The following is an 18397-nucleotide window of genomic DNA, read 5'->3' as shown; positions in this document are numbered from 1 at the left end:
TTTGCCCGCGAAAATTATTACTAGTGCCAGTATCTAACACTTACCATAAAAAGTCCTCAAAGGGGAGGCACCCTAAGGGAAAAAAAGCTAACTTACCAGGGAGGACTAGAAGACTGAAGATGACCATTTCTTCCCACAAGGCTCTACGGTCATTTCATTAATGCCACGTATTGTCAGCGCCATTTTGATCGAAACAAAAATTTAACGTCGGATTAAACCGGCGTTAGAACAATCTATTTTACTTGCTTCCCCACTGATTTGGACAAGGAGGTGATAGTGAAGTAGTGCACCATGAATTGGTTAAGTACCGTTCTAGTTGGTTTAGTTTTAGCGCTTTTAGCGCTGATTCCAGTTGAATGTACTGAGTTGACTTTTGAATTGGAAGACAACGCTAGACAATGTTTCTACGAAGAACTCAAGAAAGACACTAAAGGAACGCTTGAATTTCAGGTCAGTGTTCAATTTATCTAGGATGCGAGAACTGAGATTTCTTGTAATTATTCATCCAGTCGTGAAGAGCTTCCAATTTTAATTGCCAGCGTTCAAATCTCATTAAAATATAAATCAGCCAATGTGTGATTTGTCAAACGTACAGGGTTTTTACTTAGATTCCTAATATAAATGTTTGTTTGGTTCTGTTTGTTGAGTAATTTACCTTAACAAGTATATAAACTGCCAATTTGATCGCTATCAATGGCGTACAACTGCATGACGGCCAGTTTATTCAACGCACATTTTGCTGAAAGGAAAAAAAAATCACTATTTTAACCTTCTTTGAGATAATAATAAATAGATATTGTTTAGTCAATACCCTGTACTACTGGGAGATTTTAACCTTAGAATTACAATTTTGTCATTGAAAACAAAGAAGTACTGTTGACTAATCTTTGGTATACACCTGCAGGTGATAAGAAGTACTAAAAGTATTTCTTTCAACTGATATATTTCAAAATCTCTACTTGGCTCTTGGAATGCATTTGTGCATAATCAAGATTTCAGTGTGTATTAGTGAACTTAAGTGCAAATTTGACCCTCTTCAAGTTAAGCATGTTGTGTATATATATATATATATATATATTTAGCATGTATCAAGTTGGGTTAGAGGCACGGTGGCCTCATGGTTAGTGTGCTCAACTCCTGATGTTGTGGTCTGGGTTAGAGCCCTGGCTGGGGACATTGTGTTGTGTTCTTAGACAAGACACTTTACTCTCGCAGTGCCTCTCTTCAACCAGGGCCCAGTAGTTCGAAGGCCAATTAGCACTAACCCAGGGTCAAATTTTCCTCCAGGTTTCCTTATTTCTTTATTTAAGAACCTTTATGGGATAATTGTCCCTATTCTTTCTGGAGCATCCAATCATCAAATTGTAGACAAAAATAGTTAAACTGAATTTTCTCTTAAAGCTTACAGATCTGAACTGAAATTTTCACACCAACCCTGGGTTATCTTAACCAAGCTTTGAACAACCCAGCCCAGATGTTTTTAACTGGGTACTGGTGAATTTAATGCTGGGGGGGTAACCCTGCAATGGACTAGCATCCCATCCAGGGGGGAGTAGAAATACTCTTAGTTGCTTCATGCGATAGAAACTTGAGTTACATGCCAGCCTGGGCCACTTGATTCGTAAACAGACTTATGAATCAAGTCGCTGCTACCAGGAATGAATGGCCACCAAAGACCACTTATTTTAATGTCTTTTTTCTAAGAGTGTATACGACATACAGTTGCAGGGGTTTTATTAGAAGCCGGGACCCGGGTACCGGCACCCGTCTACTCTGAGTACAGTACCCGCCTTCACAAAAATGAGGTCATGAGTGGATAAATAAAAGAACAATAAAAAAACTCAGACTAACCGAAACATCTTTCCACAACTCTCCCGCTTTGCTAGCATAAGCTAGTTAACCAGGAATTGCAACTCCGAATTACAATCCTTTTTACATGTAAACTAATATTTCTGTGTCCGGATTAACGAGTGTTTTGTCAAGCAAAGTAATAAATTTCAAAGTTTGATCGCATCGCGTGTCTTCGCGAAACGCATCGCTTACGATATCAAAGTAGATACCAGGACCCCCTCTTGTCAGCTGTTGCATAACATTTGCACGTGACATTTCACACGACTGAAAAGCACATGGTTTTAAAATGGCCGCGACGAATAAAAGATCTTCTCAAGGCGTCCTTGACAATTTTTTTGTCGTTTCAAAGAAGTCAAAAGGTGAGTTCTTAATACTTCACAAGTCATTTCTTCAACATAATAAACTTGCAGTGGTGGATATAAATAAAGTATATTTGCATGTCTAAAGATTCAGTGAACCGCGACGACCTTTCAATATAAACAAATCATCAAAATCGCCCTTCGTTCGCCACCGATTTCGCCGCTTTGTTTACTTCTTTTCGCCCTGGCAGACAATTCAACAGTGCCTTCAGTACAAGAGGCTACTGGAGAGGCAGAAACAAAGTCTTCTAATGAAGCAGTCTCAGATACGTCACAGCGAGTAGAAAAAACTCGTGGGACAAATGTTTCTAAAGCAATAGCAGATGACATTATGTTATTAGAAATGGAGAGATGTGGACTTGCTAACCTGCACAACTACTATGAGTGCAAACAAAAAAGCTGCAAAGATTTCTCAAAAGAAGAAGAGGCCAGGCAGAAGAAGCTGAAGAAGAGACGATTTCATCACAGCTGGGTTGAAGAAAGAGAACTAGCCTATGATAACACCACAGGCATTTGGTGGCTTCTTTTCTCAGAAAACCAAGGCATGTTTTGTTTTCTTTGCTGCAAACATAAAACTTTGAACACTCAAAACAATGCTGCAGTATTCAGCACTACACCCAGCACAAGATACAGGAAAGAGGCCATCAGAGAACATTCTTTAACCAAAATGCATGAAGCTGCTGTGGAAGCTGAAATGAATCACAGGGTGTCAATGTTTCATCAACAGTATGAAGAAAAGAAAGCAGTTCGCAATGATGTATTGTACAATGCTTTTGCAGCCTTGTACTGGTTAGCAAAGGAGGCAGTTGCCAATGTTAAGTTTTTCTCTTTGCTAAATCTGTTCCGGGCTGTTGGTCTAGACAAAATGCAGCATTTTAACCACAAATCTCCTGCTGCAGTGAGAGAAATGTTCCTGACAAGTGGAAATGTGGTCAAGAACATGATTATAGAAGAAATAAAAAAAGCAGGTTCTTATGGCCTTCTAATTGACGAAGTAACAGACATTGCTGTCACTGAGCAATTAATCACATTCGTGCAGTTTTGGAACAGCACTTCTGGTGGCACAGAGATTAAGTTTCTTAGTGCTAATGATCTCCTTGTTGAATCTGATTCTGCAAATGCAGAAACCATAACAAGCACTCTTGTAAAGGAGTTAAATCAGTGTAACTTATCAGTTGAAAAGCTCAATGGCCTTTGCACGGATGGAGCATCAGTGATGACGGGAAAAACCAGTGGGGTAGCTACCAGACTCAAAGAGTTAAACAAACACCTTGTCAGCATTCACTGCATCTGCCATAAACTGTCACTTGCTTGCTGTGACACTAATGATGAGATCGCATACATGCAAGAAGTTGAGAGATGGCTTTTCCAGGCCTGGAAATTTTTTGAAAATTCCCCCAAACGACTTGCAGCATATCTAAAGACCCAACTTTCTGTGAAAAAGCTGCAAGAGCCTTCTAAAGAGGCTAAAGATAAGTGTGTCCGTCGACTTGCTAAAGCTACTCGCACAAGGTGGCTCTCTCTGGGCAAGGCTGTAGAGGGTGTACATAAGGATTACATACCCCTCATGCTTACACTAAGGCAACTTGACCAGAAAGATGCCCAAGCATCAGGTCTTCTTGGAAAAATGTACAAAGTGAAATTCATTGGGGTGGTAACAGTCATGCATCACGTTCTTCCTGTTCTCAACAAACTCAGCTGCACCTTCCAAGAAGGAAAGATTTCCTTCTCCCATATAAAGCCAGCAATTCAGAAGTGTATTGACGATCTTGACAAGATTGTCCAGACGGGAGTTCCAGTCACTGAGTTTCTTAGAGATCTATCACCTGGAGGCAGACTGGAACAAGCTGATCTCATTGCTTCTGATGGAGATGAGCTGTTTCTCAGCAATTTCCTGGTGAAATATGTCAATTCACTGAAAAAAAGCTTAAACAGCAGATTTCCCACCCTTCCTCTCCTGTCTGCTTTTAGCATATTCGACCCTGCACTAGTTCCAGAAAGGGGCCAGCCGGGATTTAGGGATTATGGCAGTGTATCAGTGAAACTCTTGGCTGAGCAGTTCTTTGATGAAGACAGCGACAAAAGGCAGCTGATGGATGAGTGGCAGGTATTCAAGTACGACTTGGCAAAATGGAAGAATGAGCTGCCTGAGGAAGTAAGAAAGCCCCCTGGTGGGAGCAAACCTACAGTCACTTCAACTGACTGGTGCCTCCAGAAGCTAATGTTCATGAAGGACCTGGTTCCATTTAATCTTCCACTGGTTGCAAAGGTGGCAGAGGCAGTGATTTCTCTTCCAGTCTCAAATGGATGGCCAGAAAGGGGTGCCAGTTCTTTAAAACTGATGAAGACAAGGCTTCAGAGTAGGATGAAGAATGACATGCTCAACGCCCTACTACACATTCTCATTAATGGTCCAAAAGTGGGAAGTAAGGAATTTGAAGAAGTGATTGATGCTTCTGTTAGAGCTTGGTTAGCTGCAAAACCACGGCAAAAGTGTCCTCCAAAGTTTGTCAGCACACCAGTGGTTGCCAGCGCCGGTGATATAAGTGAGAACTTTGTAACTGTGCAGGATGCTGGTGTACAGACGGAGGGTGACGCGGAGGGTGTCATGCCAAGTCACCCTTCAATTGCAGAGGAAGTTGATGCAACCTCCAAAGCACTTGAGCTACCTGCAGATGACGGTGATGATTCAGATTATGGCTCTGATTTCGATGACTTTTAGTTTAGTTGTTTCACCTAACACTGTTTATTTGTAAACAAAGTAAACAATATAAGCCAATGAGTTAGATTTAATATAATTATTCATGTTATGGATTTAGTGAATTCCCTGAGTCTGCGAACAGTTGCAGTAGTGTTTTAATGAGGTCAAAATGCTTGTCAATTTAGTAAATTGTGAACAGTTACAGTAGTGTTTTAATGAAAGAACAATGTTTGTCAATTTAGTAAATTCTCTGAGGCTGTGAACAGTTGCAATATTGTCTTTCATATAGTCACTTTGTGCTAGTGGGTAAAACCTCCTTAAATTATTCACAATTTGTGTTTGCAAAATGAGGATGTAGAATAATAAATTTCCACCTCAGAATGCTGGAAAATGCATTTCCGAGAGTCTTATTTTAAAAATTTTCCGGGGGAGCATGCCCCCGGACCCCCCTAGCGGCTCAGGCCTTCGGCCCTCGTGTCGGTGGGGGTGCCCGCTTACTCTAACACAAGAACCCTCCTACTTCAAAAGTTAATGAAACCCCTGCAGTTGGACCCGATAATTCGAACTCGGATAATTCGAAGTCCCCGCTAATTCGATGTAAAATTCATTTCCCTTGGTTTTGCCCCACTTTCCTCAGTCATTTTACCTCGGATAATTCGAAGTCCCCACTAATTCGAAGTAATTTCTGTTCCCTTATGTCAGATTTTACCCTGATAATTCAAAGTTAAGTTACCAGCTGAATGAAAAAGAACAGACGTTGTCAGAAATTAGAATATATATTTATGTAATAACAGTTTCGAACATTTCACAGCTTGTTAATCCCTTTATAATTGTGTAAAACAGTTCTCTGTGCTTTAATCCCTTTACTGTATGTGCGGTGCTTTATAAAAGTTATTATCATGTTGATGTGATGAAAATCCATCTGCCTAAAGAGTTGACTAAAAATCCAATTTTACAGCTTTGTGAACTCTCTTTCAAGAATACTGACGTATTTCTTCTCTCCTTCAAACAAAAGTTTGCATCCCTTCACCGTCGCCAAGATGAACAGGCATGCCTGTCACAATAACAGTGCATGAATTTCTATTATCCACTCTCAGAAAATAAAAGATTGTCTTAGCAAATCGTCCACTCTTTCCCTTCTTCAGATGTCCAACAATGGTTTCTTGATCTTGCATCCCACATACGGCATATTTGTCCACTGGGTTATCGGGCTCTCTTCTGGTTGAAAGTTTTTCATTCACTGTTGGTTTACAGATTTCCTGGTAGTCGTGATATCCCTTTATGTGGGTGTTATCTGAAGCGAAGCAACATTCCTTGGGCAAACCATGATTTAAGCAGAGCTTGATTTAGCAAATTCAAAGCCGGTATCTAGTAGTTGAGTGCATGCGTCTAATGACAAGGACGCGATATGAGTAAACAATACAGGCTAAATCACACTTTTAGCGGAAGTGGATCACTTCGTCGGTATCGTTTTTCAATTTAGGCTTTTTTACCGAGGTGCTAATTGGCATGCATTTCTGTGCTGGAGCTTGTGCGGTGATCAAACAGCTCCAGAAAATTGAACTCAGTTTCGGCTGTTCACTAATATCGCGGAAATAGGGTAAATAAAGTTATGCAGGGGTAAAAATTGCTTATTTATTTTTGACCCCTATAGTTCGAACCCCTGATAATTCGAACTATTTTGCTTTTCCCTTGAGACTTAGAATTATCAGGGTCCAACTGTATGTATATAAATAGCCTATTGTAGTCACCATTGCAAGTAGTGATTGGGGGCACTTCAAAGGTTGAACAATACTGGGAGCACAGGCATTTATCTTTTCTCCAAGTATAGCTATGTTGCTGATGTTCAAACCTTGTTTTTGCAATATGCAAGTTTCTTAGACCCCTTACATCAATCCTCCATAGTCTTACTTGGCCTTGATAAGTGTAAGTGGAAATAATGAGTGAACAAAGCTAATTTTTCATTATGATTTATCAACAGAGTTGATGATTTAGATTGGCCTCTGCAAAGAGTTTTAAAAGCTGATGTTTTTTTGCATCAGAGTGAATAATGACGGGTTTTAATGCCCAACAGGTCACCTTTAGAAACAATTTACAGAGGTCAATTTACTTTATCAACTCAGTTGATGAAACCAAATTATCTAGTTATATTTCCCACTAATGCAACACCACAGTTTCTTTAGAAACCTACTCCCTTTATTAGTTTTTCATTGCCTTGGGCCAGTTTGGGCCTGATTTGATTTTAAAAATGTTGTAACTTATTATTATTATTATTATTATTATTATTATTATTATTATTATTATTGTTATTAAAGGCAACTGATACAGGATAAGTAAGCTTTTGCTCATACAATATTTAGATACCCAAACTAACTTGTAGAAACATTACTCTTATATACTAACAGCTCTCCCTCTTGTAGGGATAACAAATAAATCATACCCAGTACATACTGTAAAAACCTGTGGATAACCTGCATCTGCAGATAAGCTGCTCCTTGAATTTACCAGCTCAAAGTTTGGGAAAAAAGTTTTATGAAAGAAATCAAAAGAAATCCAAAGTCAAGTCTTGAGAAGTCTTCATCCACTGTTTATCAAACACAAACTCACTATTAACATTGCAACGGAAAATACTTGAAAGTCTTACCCACAATTTTTGGCACTTTAATATAATGAACACCATTTCTACCGACTTTGACATATGATTGATCTTTTTCTGGTATGTGTTGGCAGGAATTTCCTCATTCAACACAGTTTTTCCATAGACTTTTGCATTACAACAAGAATGTCAGCAGAACATTTGGAGCTTAGTTACCAGGCTTTAGATCAGATGCAAAAATGTTGACATTCATGACACTTTTTTCAAATGGTCACATAGATAAGCCACACCCCCAATTTCTAGCGACAATTTTTGAAAAAAAAGTGCAGCTTATCTGTGGGTTTTTATGGTATCTACTGTGAGTACCCCTGCTGGGTTTCCCTGTGAAAATATCTGACATAAAATGCGTTAACCCCTTCCTGTTTAAGGGATAACATTAACCAGCTTGATCTTGCAATGGGTTACTGTGGTGTCCATCTTGCATTGCACATATTTCGTCTTATCTTTCCATTGACGGGTGCATCTGCCATACCTAATGTGTAAGGCTTTCTCTTTTGAAATGCCCAGAACCTAGAGAAAAACTAGCACCAGTATGTCTGAACAATTCCATTTTCTCTTCAGGTTATAAGTGGTGGAAACTATGATGTAGATGTAGTTCTTTATGATGAAAATGGCAACAGTGTTTACAACGTCCAAAAGAAACAGTATGACAGCCATTCATTTACAGCTCAAAATGATGGAATTTACAAGTTCTGCTTCAGCAATGAATTTTCTACATTTAGTCACAAGGTGGTTTACTTTGATTTCCAAGCTGGAGATGAAATACCTTTAACCAAAGAAATGGGAGCACACCAAACAGCACTGACACAGATGGAAACAGCCTGTGTAACCATTCATGAAGACCTTAAGGTCAGTCTTTTCTGTTAGAATCTTCATAATTGTTTGCACACAAGGCTGTGTAACTTGTAGAACTTAGGGTTATAATTTACATGTGAGCCATGCATGAAGAGTACCCTTGCACAAATTAATGCAAAGCCTTACTGTAACATGAAGTGGTTAACAGTTGCATGCTAAACCACAAAGATACTCGTACAATATACCAATTTTTTCATCAATTTTGTGGAAAAAGAGTAACAAACTTTTTTCTTTTCTTCATTAGCCTTCCTTATGTGTCTGGGATTTTAGCCAAAAAAATCTCGAACTTGGGAACCTGGATTTTTTTTTATCTATAACTTAAAGTGGGCTGCAAATAACTCACCCAAGTAATTGACATGAACCTCAACATATGTTGTAATAACAACCAAATTATATTTGGGAGGTATAGCTATAAACCTTGCCAGTCTCATTTCTGTTTTTTCTGGCTTTATTTCTTGTGATTGCTTTCTATCAATTGCCATTAACTTTTGATTGTCTTTTCATTTCTTTCTCCGAGAGAATACTCTTCCTCCTCTCCTCAAATTACTTTTCAAAAATTCCAATGAAACGATGTTACACCGTCTGTAAAGATTAACATTTTCTTAAAGAATTATTTATCTGAGTGGCTTTTATTTGATTTGCCTCATTCAGATTGCAACAGACTACCAAACCCACCATCGTTTACGAGAATCTCAAGGACGCGATATGGCTGAGTATTTGAATGAAAGGATACAGTGGTGGTCTGTTGGAGAAGCTTGTCTTATTCTTTCTGTTGGAATCTGTCAAGTAGTCATTTTACGGCGATTTTTTGCTGAGAAGAGGTCAACTATCTAATTCTTGGAACATTGCAGCTTGAAGAAATCATTCTTTTCCCAGTTTGTACAGTAAAGATATTAATTCCATCAAATTTATAAGAAATCATCCTGGAAAACTGTTGCCTCACAATCACAAGAACTGTGATTGGTGAAGATGAAGACACTTAAGTTGTTCTCATTCTATAAAGTGGAACAAGAGCTGAGCCTTTGCAAGGCAGCTTTGTGGTTCCTTAAACTGGTGTGCTACATATGTAGTGAATGGTAATAAGTGGAACCTCAGTAGTTTTGTTGCTCACAATGTTAATGGTTAGCTGGAAGCAAGGTTACTGAATTTCCACTAATTCTTTTATGTATACAAACTTACCAGGCTTCTTTAGGTGACCCTGAATAATTTTCCATGTAGTCTTACAGTGATTATGGCATTTTATTTGTACACATTCTTACTTGCTTGTCCAACTGATGGCTGCAAAAAGTCAGATAAAAATGCATGTTATTCCCCTTCCATTTGGATAATTGCAAAGGCTCCATGAGATGCATGGATAATATTACTTTGCAGAACTAGTGCAATTGTTAGGGTAAAAGATCCCCTTGCTTTATGCCTGTACTTAGCTTTTTACAATGTAGATGCATCCACGAAACCTTTGAAGTCTCTTTCAAGGATCAACTTGGATGATATTGAGTTTTACTTCTCAAACCATTTCTACTCGTGTCTTTCAGACTCTCTTGGCAGCTACCTCAAGTTTGCTCCAGTATCTTTCTTTTTTTGTCCTGCTGAATTATCAAAAATTATTCTTTTGGTCTTCCTTTAAAAAAAAAAGAAAAACATTATTTCCATCCAAAAAGCCTGTAGTGCGATTATTTACATGCTTCCAACTGTCTTTACCTTTCTTAACAGTATTGTCATCAAAATATTTCATTTAGTCTGTAGAGCTTGCCAAACGAAGTGTGAGTCGAATTTGGAAGAGCTACATTTGTGCTATGTATTTCTGGTTACAGAAAAGTACTCGTTATGTAAGGAAATATAGCGTTGCCAATAAGCTGCCCTGGTTAAAATGAAGGTAGTTAGAGTGTTAATGGCATTATTGGGCTTTATAATGTTTTGATGACACATATTTCTTGTTACATCTCTTTCTTAGCCAAAATGTTTTATCCTTGGAATGCTCATGGTATCTAAGATCTATTTTGTATTAAACTCAGTTACTAGAGATATTATTCAAGCGTGTTTTATTCTTTTGTTTCCAAACTTGTCAATAACGATACCCCCATCCTGTTCTTCTCCTTACCTAACACGACTGAAGCTAGTCATGTAGGTCGTGAGAATGAAAAAACTGATCGGATCAGTTCTTCAAATGGGAAAGAGGTTTTGAAGCAGACAACAGAAAGGTTATGTTACTTGAGGTCAATGTTCGAGTTGGAAGAAACTGTGTTCATTGTTATTTGTTCGCCCTCCACAGAATATTTGGTCAAAGGATACTTTATTACAGAAAAAAAAAAAAAAAAAAAAAAACTAGTCCTGGAACAAACTATTTACAAATAAATTTTTAAAATAGATCACTTTGTTGATGAATAGTTACAGACAAAGATAAATTGTGTAATGGTTCCGTATTTTTACCAGTAAATTACATAGTTATAGATGTTGAGCAGAGCCAGCCATTTGCCCAGTACTGCCGTCGGGATTACAAAGCGCAAAAGTGTGCTAAAGTGGCATGGTGTTGCGCGTCCTACTAGACTGAGAAACGGGTAGGAGTTAATATAGGGAGCATTATATTGCGAGAGTCTTAGATAACTTAATAAAGTTGATTTGGCCTCTTACCGCGAAATGACCACGGAGAGCTTCTCATTGGGTCAGAGGGCTTAATCAAACCAAAAACAAGACAGGAGTCGGTCAGGTTGGTAAAAGATTATGACAGGAGGGTTACATTCTTAAATTAGAGCCCTATGCGAGTCGAGTCGAGTCAAGCCATCCACAGTTGTGACGATAATTTTTTCGCTAAAAACTGGACTCATGCGGGGAACGCAATAACAACGGGGGAAACTAGCTCGGTAGAGACAACACGCAGAGAGAGACCATTAACCAGGGTGGAGAGGAGTTCCAACCTCTCTCCACTCTGCCATTAACACTAAAACGAATAAACATGCTCCAAACAAACACGAAATATCACTAACTTTTCCCACTACACAGTGCAGCCCCAGTCCTTCTCTGTTTTTTTTAAGGAACACCGTAAAAAATCGTACATAATCATTCTTCAAAGAGGACCAGGCTTTGAAAATTTGGCGCTTTGACAAACTATTGATAGGGGCTTATTGAACAGACAGGTGGCTTATCGCATCGTAATCCAATCTCAGGCAATCTGGGTCGATCCGAAGAGATCCGAATTCTTCCGACCTAGACCGATCTTTATCCGATCAACGACGATCAATTCCGCACCGGACTCAAACATATATCATTAGACATGTATTTCCAAAACGTACATTTTCTAGTACTGAAAAAATTTTTCTAAGTTCATATCACATAACATGCTCTTTAAGCAAGAATTTTCTTGCGTGTTAGTTTTTGCATAACAACAATATTTTTGAAGAACCACCGTGTCCGTTACTGGCTGAATAATTGATAATGCTATTAACTACAGAATAAATTACAGCCAGGGCAAACTTGACCCGACGCCATGGAGGATTTGAATGAGGTGCTTCGGGCCGGAGAAACGGTCGTCAACCGAAGAAGACAAAGCCGAAAGCGAAGGGAGAATATGGTACGCATTTGAACTCGTTCAATTCTTCGGACAATCCAAGAATAATTGTGGTAGTTGTAGTGTCATAATTTGTACACAACAGGCAACGTTTAGTTCAATAATTAGCACATAGTATGGCGTGTAATTTTACGGTAAATTACAGCTTGTACCCACAAGAGAAACTATTCAGGAGAAACACTGATCTAAATCTCATCTAGGAGTGTGGTCTGCTTTAATTCTGAAGCAGTGATGATAGCTTCACTGAGTGATAAGTTGTCACAGAGTGGCAGTTTTTTAATATGCAAGATGATCAAATTTGCGCTGAAAGTAATTGAATTCACATGGGTATAAGAAAGTGAAACAGACAACGATGAAGTCTTATGATCAATTGAGAGGTTTTAGTGACCCGTCGCTATTCTCGTGATGATCCATGGATTTTGCCGCACTCCCCAGGCATCACTCAGTCTCAAGTCCATAGTTTAATTTTGTCAGCACGACAATGTTTATCTTCTAAATATAACCTTTCTCTGAATATTGAGGTCATTTGAGAGTCATGAAGTAGTAGAACCAGAAGGTCTCAATTATAATTATGATACGTTTCGTAATAACACTAGTGGGGTCCTAGTGAGATCAGGACACAACGTGCGGGCGACTTGTTCGGAGATGGGTTACCAGTTATGACGATTATTGTAAAATACCTTTTGCGTGCTTTTCGTAGTAGAAAGCCTCCGGTTACTAGAGCGAGATAATTGTTATCCTAGGTGTCATTTATTAAGGAAAAAAAAAACATACATTACAATGACAAAAAAAAACAGACTTAAGAAGGAAAGCATCGCTGAGTCAGTATAAAGCCAGGGACCCATGCTCTTCAACACGTTAGTCTTTCTCACCAGTAACAGTTAGTTTCCGTGCGTTTGGTTGACATTTTAGGAATCTAAATCAAATGCGCTGACCAAAACGTAACGCTGGAGTGAACACAGCAATGAGATCTTTCAACTTCCGGCTGCCGTCAACGTATCAAAAACGTATATTGCGTTGCGTTGGGTCCAAAGGCTAGTTAAATTGATTTTAGAGAAAATTTGCTATGTAGGTTATAGTCTCAAGCTGGATTGACATTTGACAAATTAATGTACTAACTACGAAAAAAAAAGGGGGGCAAATCACTTGCCGAGACGATGGTATATACCAAGAGTCGATCGCACAAGAGAAGTTTTGATCAATTAATTAGGCGTTTAAAAAAGGATTATCATCTGTCGTCACAGGACGTTTTCTTATGCGACCAGTGTCGAATAAATTTCTAAAATTTCGGAAATTCCGTAAAACTTCAAAGACACCGAAGTGTATGGGTGGGGGGGGGGGGAGCATCTGGCAAAACAAGGACTGGATTAGATTAGTAAAACATAGATTGGGTTAGTAAAACATGTATTAGTAAAACATGTATTAGTAAAACATGTATTAGTAAAACATGTATTAGTAAACCATGGATTGGTAAAATGAACGCTAAACAGGGCGAGTTACATTTTATCTTACTTTTAGTAGTATTTTATCTTACTTTATTACTCTTACTTTTCAACCAAATTATTTCGCACAAAATAGACAGTTTCATTTAAATACTGATGTTGCCTTTGCTCACCCGCAGGCGGTTTCAATCGAAAACAACATTCCTTTACCATTGTTTTATTTGCGTGGAAAGTGACAGTTGTGAAATAACCTGTGCCGACAAAAAACCGCAAGCGACTAAAACGTGACGCTTGAGTAACCATACACGACATAGGCCTGGTTTATACATCGCATTAGAGACGAATTTAATTCACACGAATTTAATTCCAGCAATTTTCTTCGACAGTAAAGCGACGTCTAAAACGAATTAAGTTCGTCCTAGACGTTTTATCCGTGTACCCCAGACGGATAAAACGTCTGAAATGCGTGTCAGTTTTATACGTCGCTTTTCAGTCGCATCGAAGTAAATGCATACATTATTTTTCGATGACATAAATTATTCCACCGGTTAATTTTGAGCCCACGCTCACAGTTTCCACCTGCATGGCATGGGTAAGGGGAGAAGAGTTCCCGCGAAAATAGAAAACATGGCGACTGCTGGAGTCCTTTTCCGAAGAACGTTGAGTCAGACTTGTTGGTCATGCGAGGCTAAAACGAAATACAGTTGTATTTCATGTGACAGACCTGTATGTGTTCGTTTGGAATGTTCTGTGGCTGAACTGGATGAAGACGCGGAGGGATGGGAGCCGGGGAAGCGAGTTGGGTAGTGTCTTCCTTGTGCAAGAATTTATACACGAACATCCACTCCTCGGAGCCCAGAAGTATCTATCTTGGTAAATTTGGTAGATGAAACATCTTCGCTATCAAAACGTCCCTCTTCTTCTCCCACTTGCTGTAGTAATAAACTTAATAAAGCCAGCAGTCGAAGCCTGAATTTTCGTCTTACTGCTACAAGCGTTGACATCTGAAAAGACAAATTCCTACGCCTTCGCCTCGCCAGAGCAATCTTTAGCATTAATGCCTCTCTGAACGCTCCCATGTTGTTTTTGGAAGTTCTCCGCCGATCAAAGTCAATGCAGGCACAAAACGACATCGAAATTATATTCGACGTCTAAAATGAACTGACATTTAATTTCGTCTCCCAGACGAAAAAAATTCATCAATTAAATTCGTGTCATTAAATGCGACGTATAGACAGGGCCTAGAACGTGACCCTAGACGGCCCAGAGTAACCGTTTCCTTCTTTGATTTCCTTCGCTAAGATTATGCAGTGCACGGAGTATTCTAACATTTGACTAAACCTTACTTTTGCTGCTCTGAATCTTACATTTATTAGAGGTCAGAAAGCTTTCTCAGTGCTTCAAGCAGATTGGGAGAATATTAGTTTACCTTGCTGTCAAGGTCAGCTTTCAATGTGATTGGCTAGGATTGGGAAAGGAATGTTAATTTCGGTGGAGCGGGCGTTTGTTACATCGCAGATACACCGGCGGCGTATGAGAACCAGGCTTTAGTTGAGGTGGCCGAACGACCTCATCGTCATAGCTGTTTTCTATATGTTTTGCAATCGACTGATTTGGTCGACCGTATGAAACGATTGTAGAAGACTAAAATATTACTGGTTATGTTTTGAAAAGTTTCATTGAGTTGGTCCGAACTTTAAGAAGTGTGGAAGTTACTGTTATGTAGTGTTTGACTTATGCGTTTTCGGAATGCCTCGGCATATCCCGGCTTACTGGTTAGCTATAGTTCTTGCATGTTACCCCTTATTCATGCGCATTGCCATGGGTTCGAAGGTAAATGGCGAAATACAAGATCTTTTGGGATTCCGGGACATGAATCGTCTTGCAAAAACGTGATTAACAACTGATCTCTTTTTTTTATTCCCGGCTTACTGAATTGTAAGTTATTGCGTGATGTTAATCAAATCTGCCTTTCTTACAAGTTAAACTACAATGGATATAAGTCTATGGAAGTGAAAGCCATAATAAAACAAACAATAACGACGCTGCCGTCCGGCCACCTTAATGAAGCTGTTTGTCTTCAACTAGGAAGATTTTGTAGCTGATTTTCCAGTTTGACGTTAAGTCGTGTACGGCTACTCAAGCATCACGTTTTAGTCGCGTGCGTTTTTTTGTCAGCACAGTTTATTTCGCAACTGTCACTTTCCATGCAAATAAAACAATGGTAAAGGAGTGTTGTTTTCAATTGAAACCGCCTGTGGGTGGGCAAAGGTAACATCAGTATTTAAATGAAACTGTCTATTTTGTGCGAAATAATTTGGTTGAAAAGTAAGAGTAAAAAAATAAGATAAAATACTATTAAAAGTAAGATAAAATGTAACTCGCCCTTTTTAGCGTTCATTTTACCAATCCGCGTTTTACTGATTCATGTTTTACTAATCCATGTTTTACTAATCCATGTTTTACTAATCCATGTTTTTTACCAATCCATGTTTTACTAATCCAATCCAGTCCTTCTTTTACTAGATGCCGGGTGGAGGAGGCAGATTTTGAAAAAAACAAAAAAAAAAAAAAAAAAAAAAAACAGAAGACACGCTTCCGCAGCTATCAACACCAGTCCTTTAAGCCAGATATGACCTGCAGTTAAATTATTCAATCGGCGGGAATTTTAATATTCACCCGCCAGCTTTCAACGTGGATGGCCGTTTCCCATTTTACAATGCGCCGGTTAGAAATTGCATGTATTTATTTACCCATCTCTGACACAGGATGAAAAAGGCAAAAATTTGCTGCTGTTACATGTCCGGATAATTTGTGGAAGTAGAACGGCAAAACAAAAGCAAAGCACAAGGCTTGATATGCGTTCATGTTTATCCATAGTTAGTTTATCCATGGCCTATTTCTGTATTTCAGTGTCGTGACCCAAAAATTCTGTCACATTTTTCGCAACTTCCGTTTGCGGTTTCAACTTTTCGAAAAATTTTTGGTTTGGGCTGTAGTGCGAACTGAGCCTTAGTCCTGTAACTTGAGCGCTGCTAAGCCGTAGGAGGTCCCTAAACTTTCGCGCGCGAGCAAGGAGACCCGCGTTTTTCCCTCGCGCGCCTTACACCCTCACAGGCTGAGGGTCTGGTGACGGATAAATCACCAGGAGTGAACCGCTTCGTTGACATTGGCATTGAGCCAAATTAATCACGTGCACCACACTAACTATGTATACACGAAAGATACTTGTCAGCTCCTAAGATCCTCGTGAGAGGGTCTCAAGGTCAGACTAAACTGAAACGAAAATAGACAAGGGTTCAATCATGTGAGTTCCATGCGGTTGCAAAATTTTTAACCGCTCACGTGAACGCCAACCGTCAGCTTTGTACTAACTACAATACATGACTTTTCCCCTATCAGGCTACAGTTGACTCTAGCAAGATAACGAAAGCAAATTGGTTTTCCACGATGATGTGCACCCCTCAAAGTCGAACTTCCGACACCCTTCACGTCTTCACGATGTGGTCGGCGCTCTTGGCTTACTTATTGAATGGTTTACTCGGCGTGATCTTCAATGAGCTACTCTCTGCCATGCTCTTCATGAAACTGACTGGTCGGGACAAATTGTACTGGAGGATCACGTGTGCTTTACTCACTGTTATAGGTTTCCTCTACGTTGTGATGGCGCGATCTCGACCTTTAATAACTGGAAACGGCGCAATTTTGGGAACTGTTCCCGAGAGGTTGTTTTTCGTTGTGCCAGTCTTGGCATGGCTGTGTTACCAATCTTTGGTCTCTTTACCCTTTGCAGCGGCATTTTCGCTTCTTGATTCTGGGTTCGCCATTATAACATACATCATATGGTACCGCAACACTCCACAAGCGTCTCTAAAAAATTGTTTTGTGGAGATAGGAAAGTTAATGATTCCCATCCTGGGCCCCGAAAAAAAATGGTCTTCGAACATTGTACAAATAATCGGCTATTTAGAAATTGTGATATCAGTCACCCTTATGGCGAAGCCCGATATAGCGCGTGAGTTGATGGGCTTAGACGCGTTTCAGGGCTTTTCAAAGGGTATATTATCCCTGTTCTTCATGCAAGTGGCAGTTATTGGCTGGCTTCAAGTTTTGGGAGGAGGAGACGGAAACGAGGCTTGTCCAATAGCAGCTGTGTTTTATCGCATAGCATGGAAAGTACCTTTCGTTTCACTCATGTACTATTTGAATGATCTGGAACGAGGTTTCACTCTTGCAGTGACAGTCGCAGATTTAGCAAGTGCATCGGCTATTTTGATTTCACTTTGTATCGAGGCGTTACCTTCCAAAAAGGACAACTGATCTGAAGTAACTCAAGAGTAGGCAGGTTTGGACCAGAGGCCTACCTTAGTATCACGGGAAAACTGTTCGGAAAGACAAAGCTGAAATGTTATATTATAAGAGAAAAAGTTTTAAAAGTTCAGTTACTTAGCTACGAAGTGTTCCTCTCAGAGGGGTAGGACGTAACTTAGGTTGCGTGGGTACCAAAAATTCGTTTGAACAGCAGTTTTAGTCATCCTTAGACATTAACAAAAATTAGTCATACCATAGTCTTCATTCTGAAAAGGTTTTGCGTAAATTATATCAAGTTTATTAAATGAGGTCATTTATCACTTAAGGATGTGTTGCAGTGTCTCATAGAGCTCGAGCACGGTGTCCAGCAGTGAAGAGGATCGCGGGCGCATCCAAACCCTTATAGAGCATTGCGGCTGGATGAAAAATTGATAAACAATAGCTCCCATCTGGCACGAAGATGTGCTTGGATATCTTTCCTTGGACATTATCTGTTCAGTGTACCTCTGGATCAAATGATGCAGCCTTTTTGCGCCAAACTGAGGCAATTGTGCGCAACAACCCTTCAAAGATTTTTGCAGCGCGCAGGGCAGATCATTTTCGAACCGCCTTCTGTGAAAAACGTCCTTGATCCTTTGGCGGGACTTGATGAACGTGCAA

At 39.5% G+C, this 18397-nt stretch overlaps 3 protein-coding genes across 3 annotated transcripts; all 3 read left to right on the top strand.

The window, feature by feature from the left end:
• The first annotated feature begins 147 nt into the window (after positions 1-147).
• Positions 148-10449, top strand: LOC111324694 (transmembrane emp24 domain-containing protein 7). The gene is made up of 3 exons (XM_022928303.2): positions 148-450; positions 8129-8416; positions 9074-10449. Exons 1-3 carry the CDS (start codon positions 292-294, stop codon positions 9254-9256), a joined length of 630 nt encoding a protein of 209 aa, XP_022784038.1. The 5' UTR covers positions 148-291; the 3' UTR covers positions 9257-10449.
• Positions 457-5306, top strand: LOC148740993 (zinc finger protein 862-like). Its single transcript, XM_088732091.1, has one exon. It carries the CDS (start codon positions 2542-2544, stop codon positions 4930-4932), a length of 2391 nt encoding a protein of 796 aa, XP_088588217.1. The 5' UTR covers positions 457-2541; the 3' UTR covers positions 4933-5306.
• A 1352-nt stretch (positions 10450-11801) lies between the features above and the next one.
• Positions 11802-18062, top strand: LOC148740992 (uncharacterized). Its single transcript, XM_088732049.1, has 2 exons — positions 11802-11987; positions 16829-18062. Exons 1-2 carry the CDS (start codon positions 11904-11906, stop codon positions 17744-17746), a joined length of 1002 nt encoding a protein of 333 aa, XP_088588175.1. The 5' UTR covers positions 11802-11903; the 3' UTR covers positions 17747-18062.
• Positions 18063-18397: the final 335 nt, after the last annotated feature.

This window comes from Stylophora pistillata, chromosome 1, assembly GCF_964205215.1.
Source record: "Stylophora pistillata chromosome 1, jaStyPist1.2, whole genome shotgun sequence".
NCBI lineage: Eukaryota > Metazoa > Cnidaria > Anthozoa > Scleractinia > Pocilloporidae > Stylophora > Stylophora pistillata.
Note: the sequence above shows the minus strand (reverse complement) of the source record. Positions and strands in the feature narration are given on the sequence as shown.

What these genes read in the sequence shown, in the direction of transcription:
- LOC148740993 (XM_088732091.1), top strand. Translation starts at nt 2,542, where the DNA reads ATGTTATTAGAAATGGAGAGATGTGGACTTGCTAACCTGCACAACTAC.
- LOC111324694 (XM_022928303.2), top strand. Translation starts at nt 292, where the DNA reads ATGAATTGGTTAAGTACCGTTCTAGTTGGTTTAGTTTTAGCGCTTTTA. An exon ending in AAGGAACGCTTGAATTTCAG is followed by an intron (nt 451 to 8,128) that starts GTCAGTGTTCAA and finishes TTTTCTCTTCAG; the next exon opens with GTTATAAGTGGTGGAAACTA. An exon ending in CCATTCATGAAGACCTTAAG is followed by an intron (nt 8,417 to 9,073) that starts GTCAGTCTTTTC and finishes TGCCTCATTCAG; the next exon opens with ATTGCAACAGACTACCAAAC.
- LOC148740992 (XM_088732049.1), top strand. Translation starts at nt 11,904, where the DNA reads ATGGAGGATTTGAATGAGGTGCTTCGGGCCGGAGAAACGGTCGTCAAC. An exon ending in GAAAGCGAAGGGAGAATATG is followed by an intron (nt 11,988 to 16,828) that starts GTACGCATTTGA and finishes TTCCCCTATCAG; the next exon opens with GCTACAGTTGACTCTAGCAA.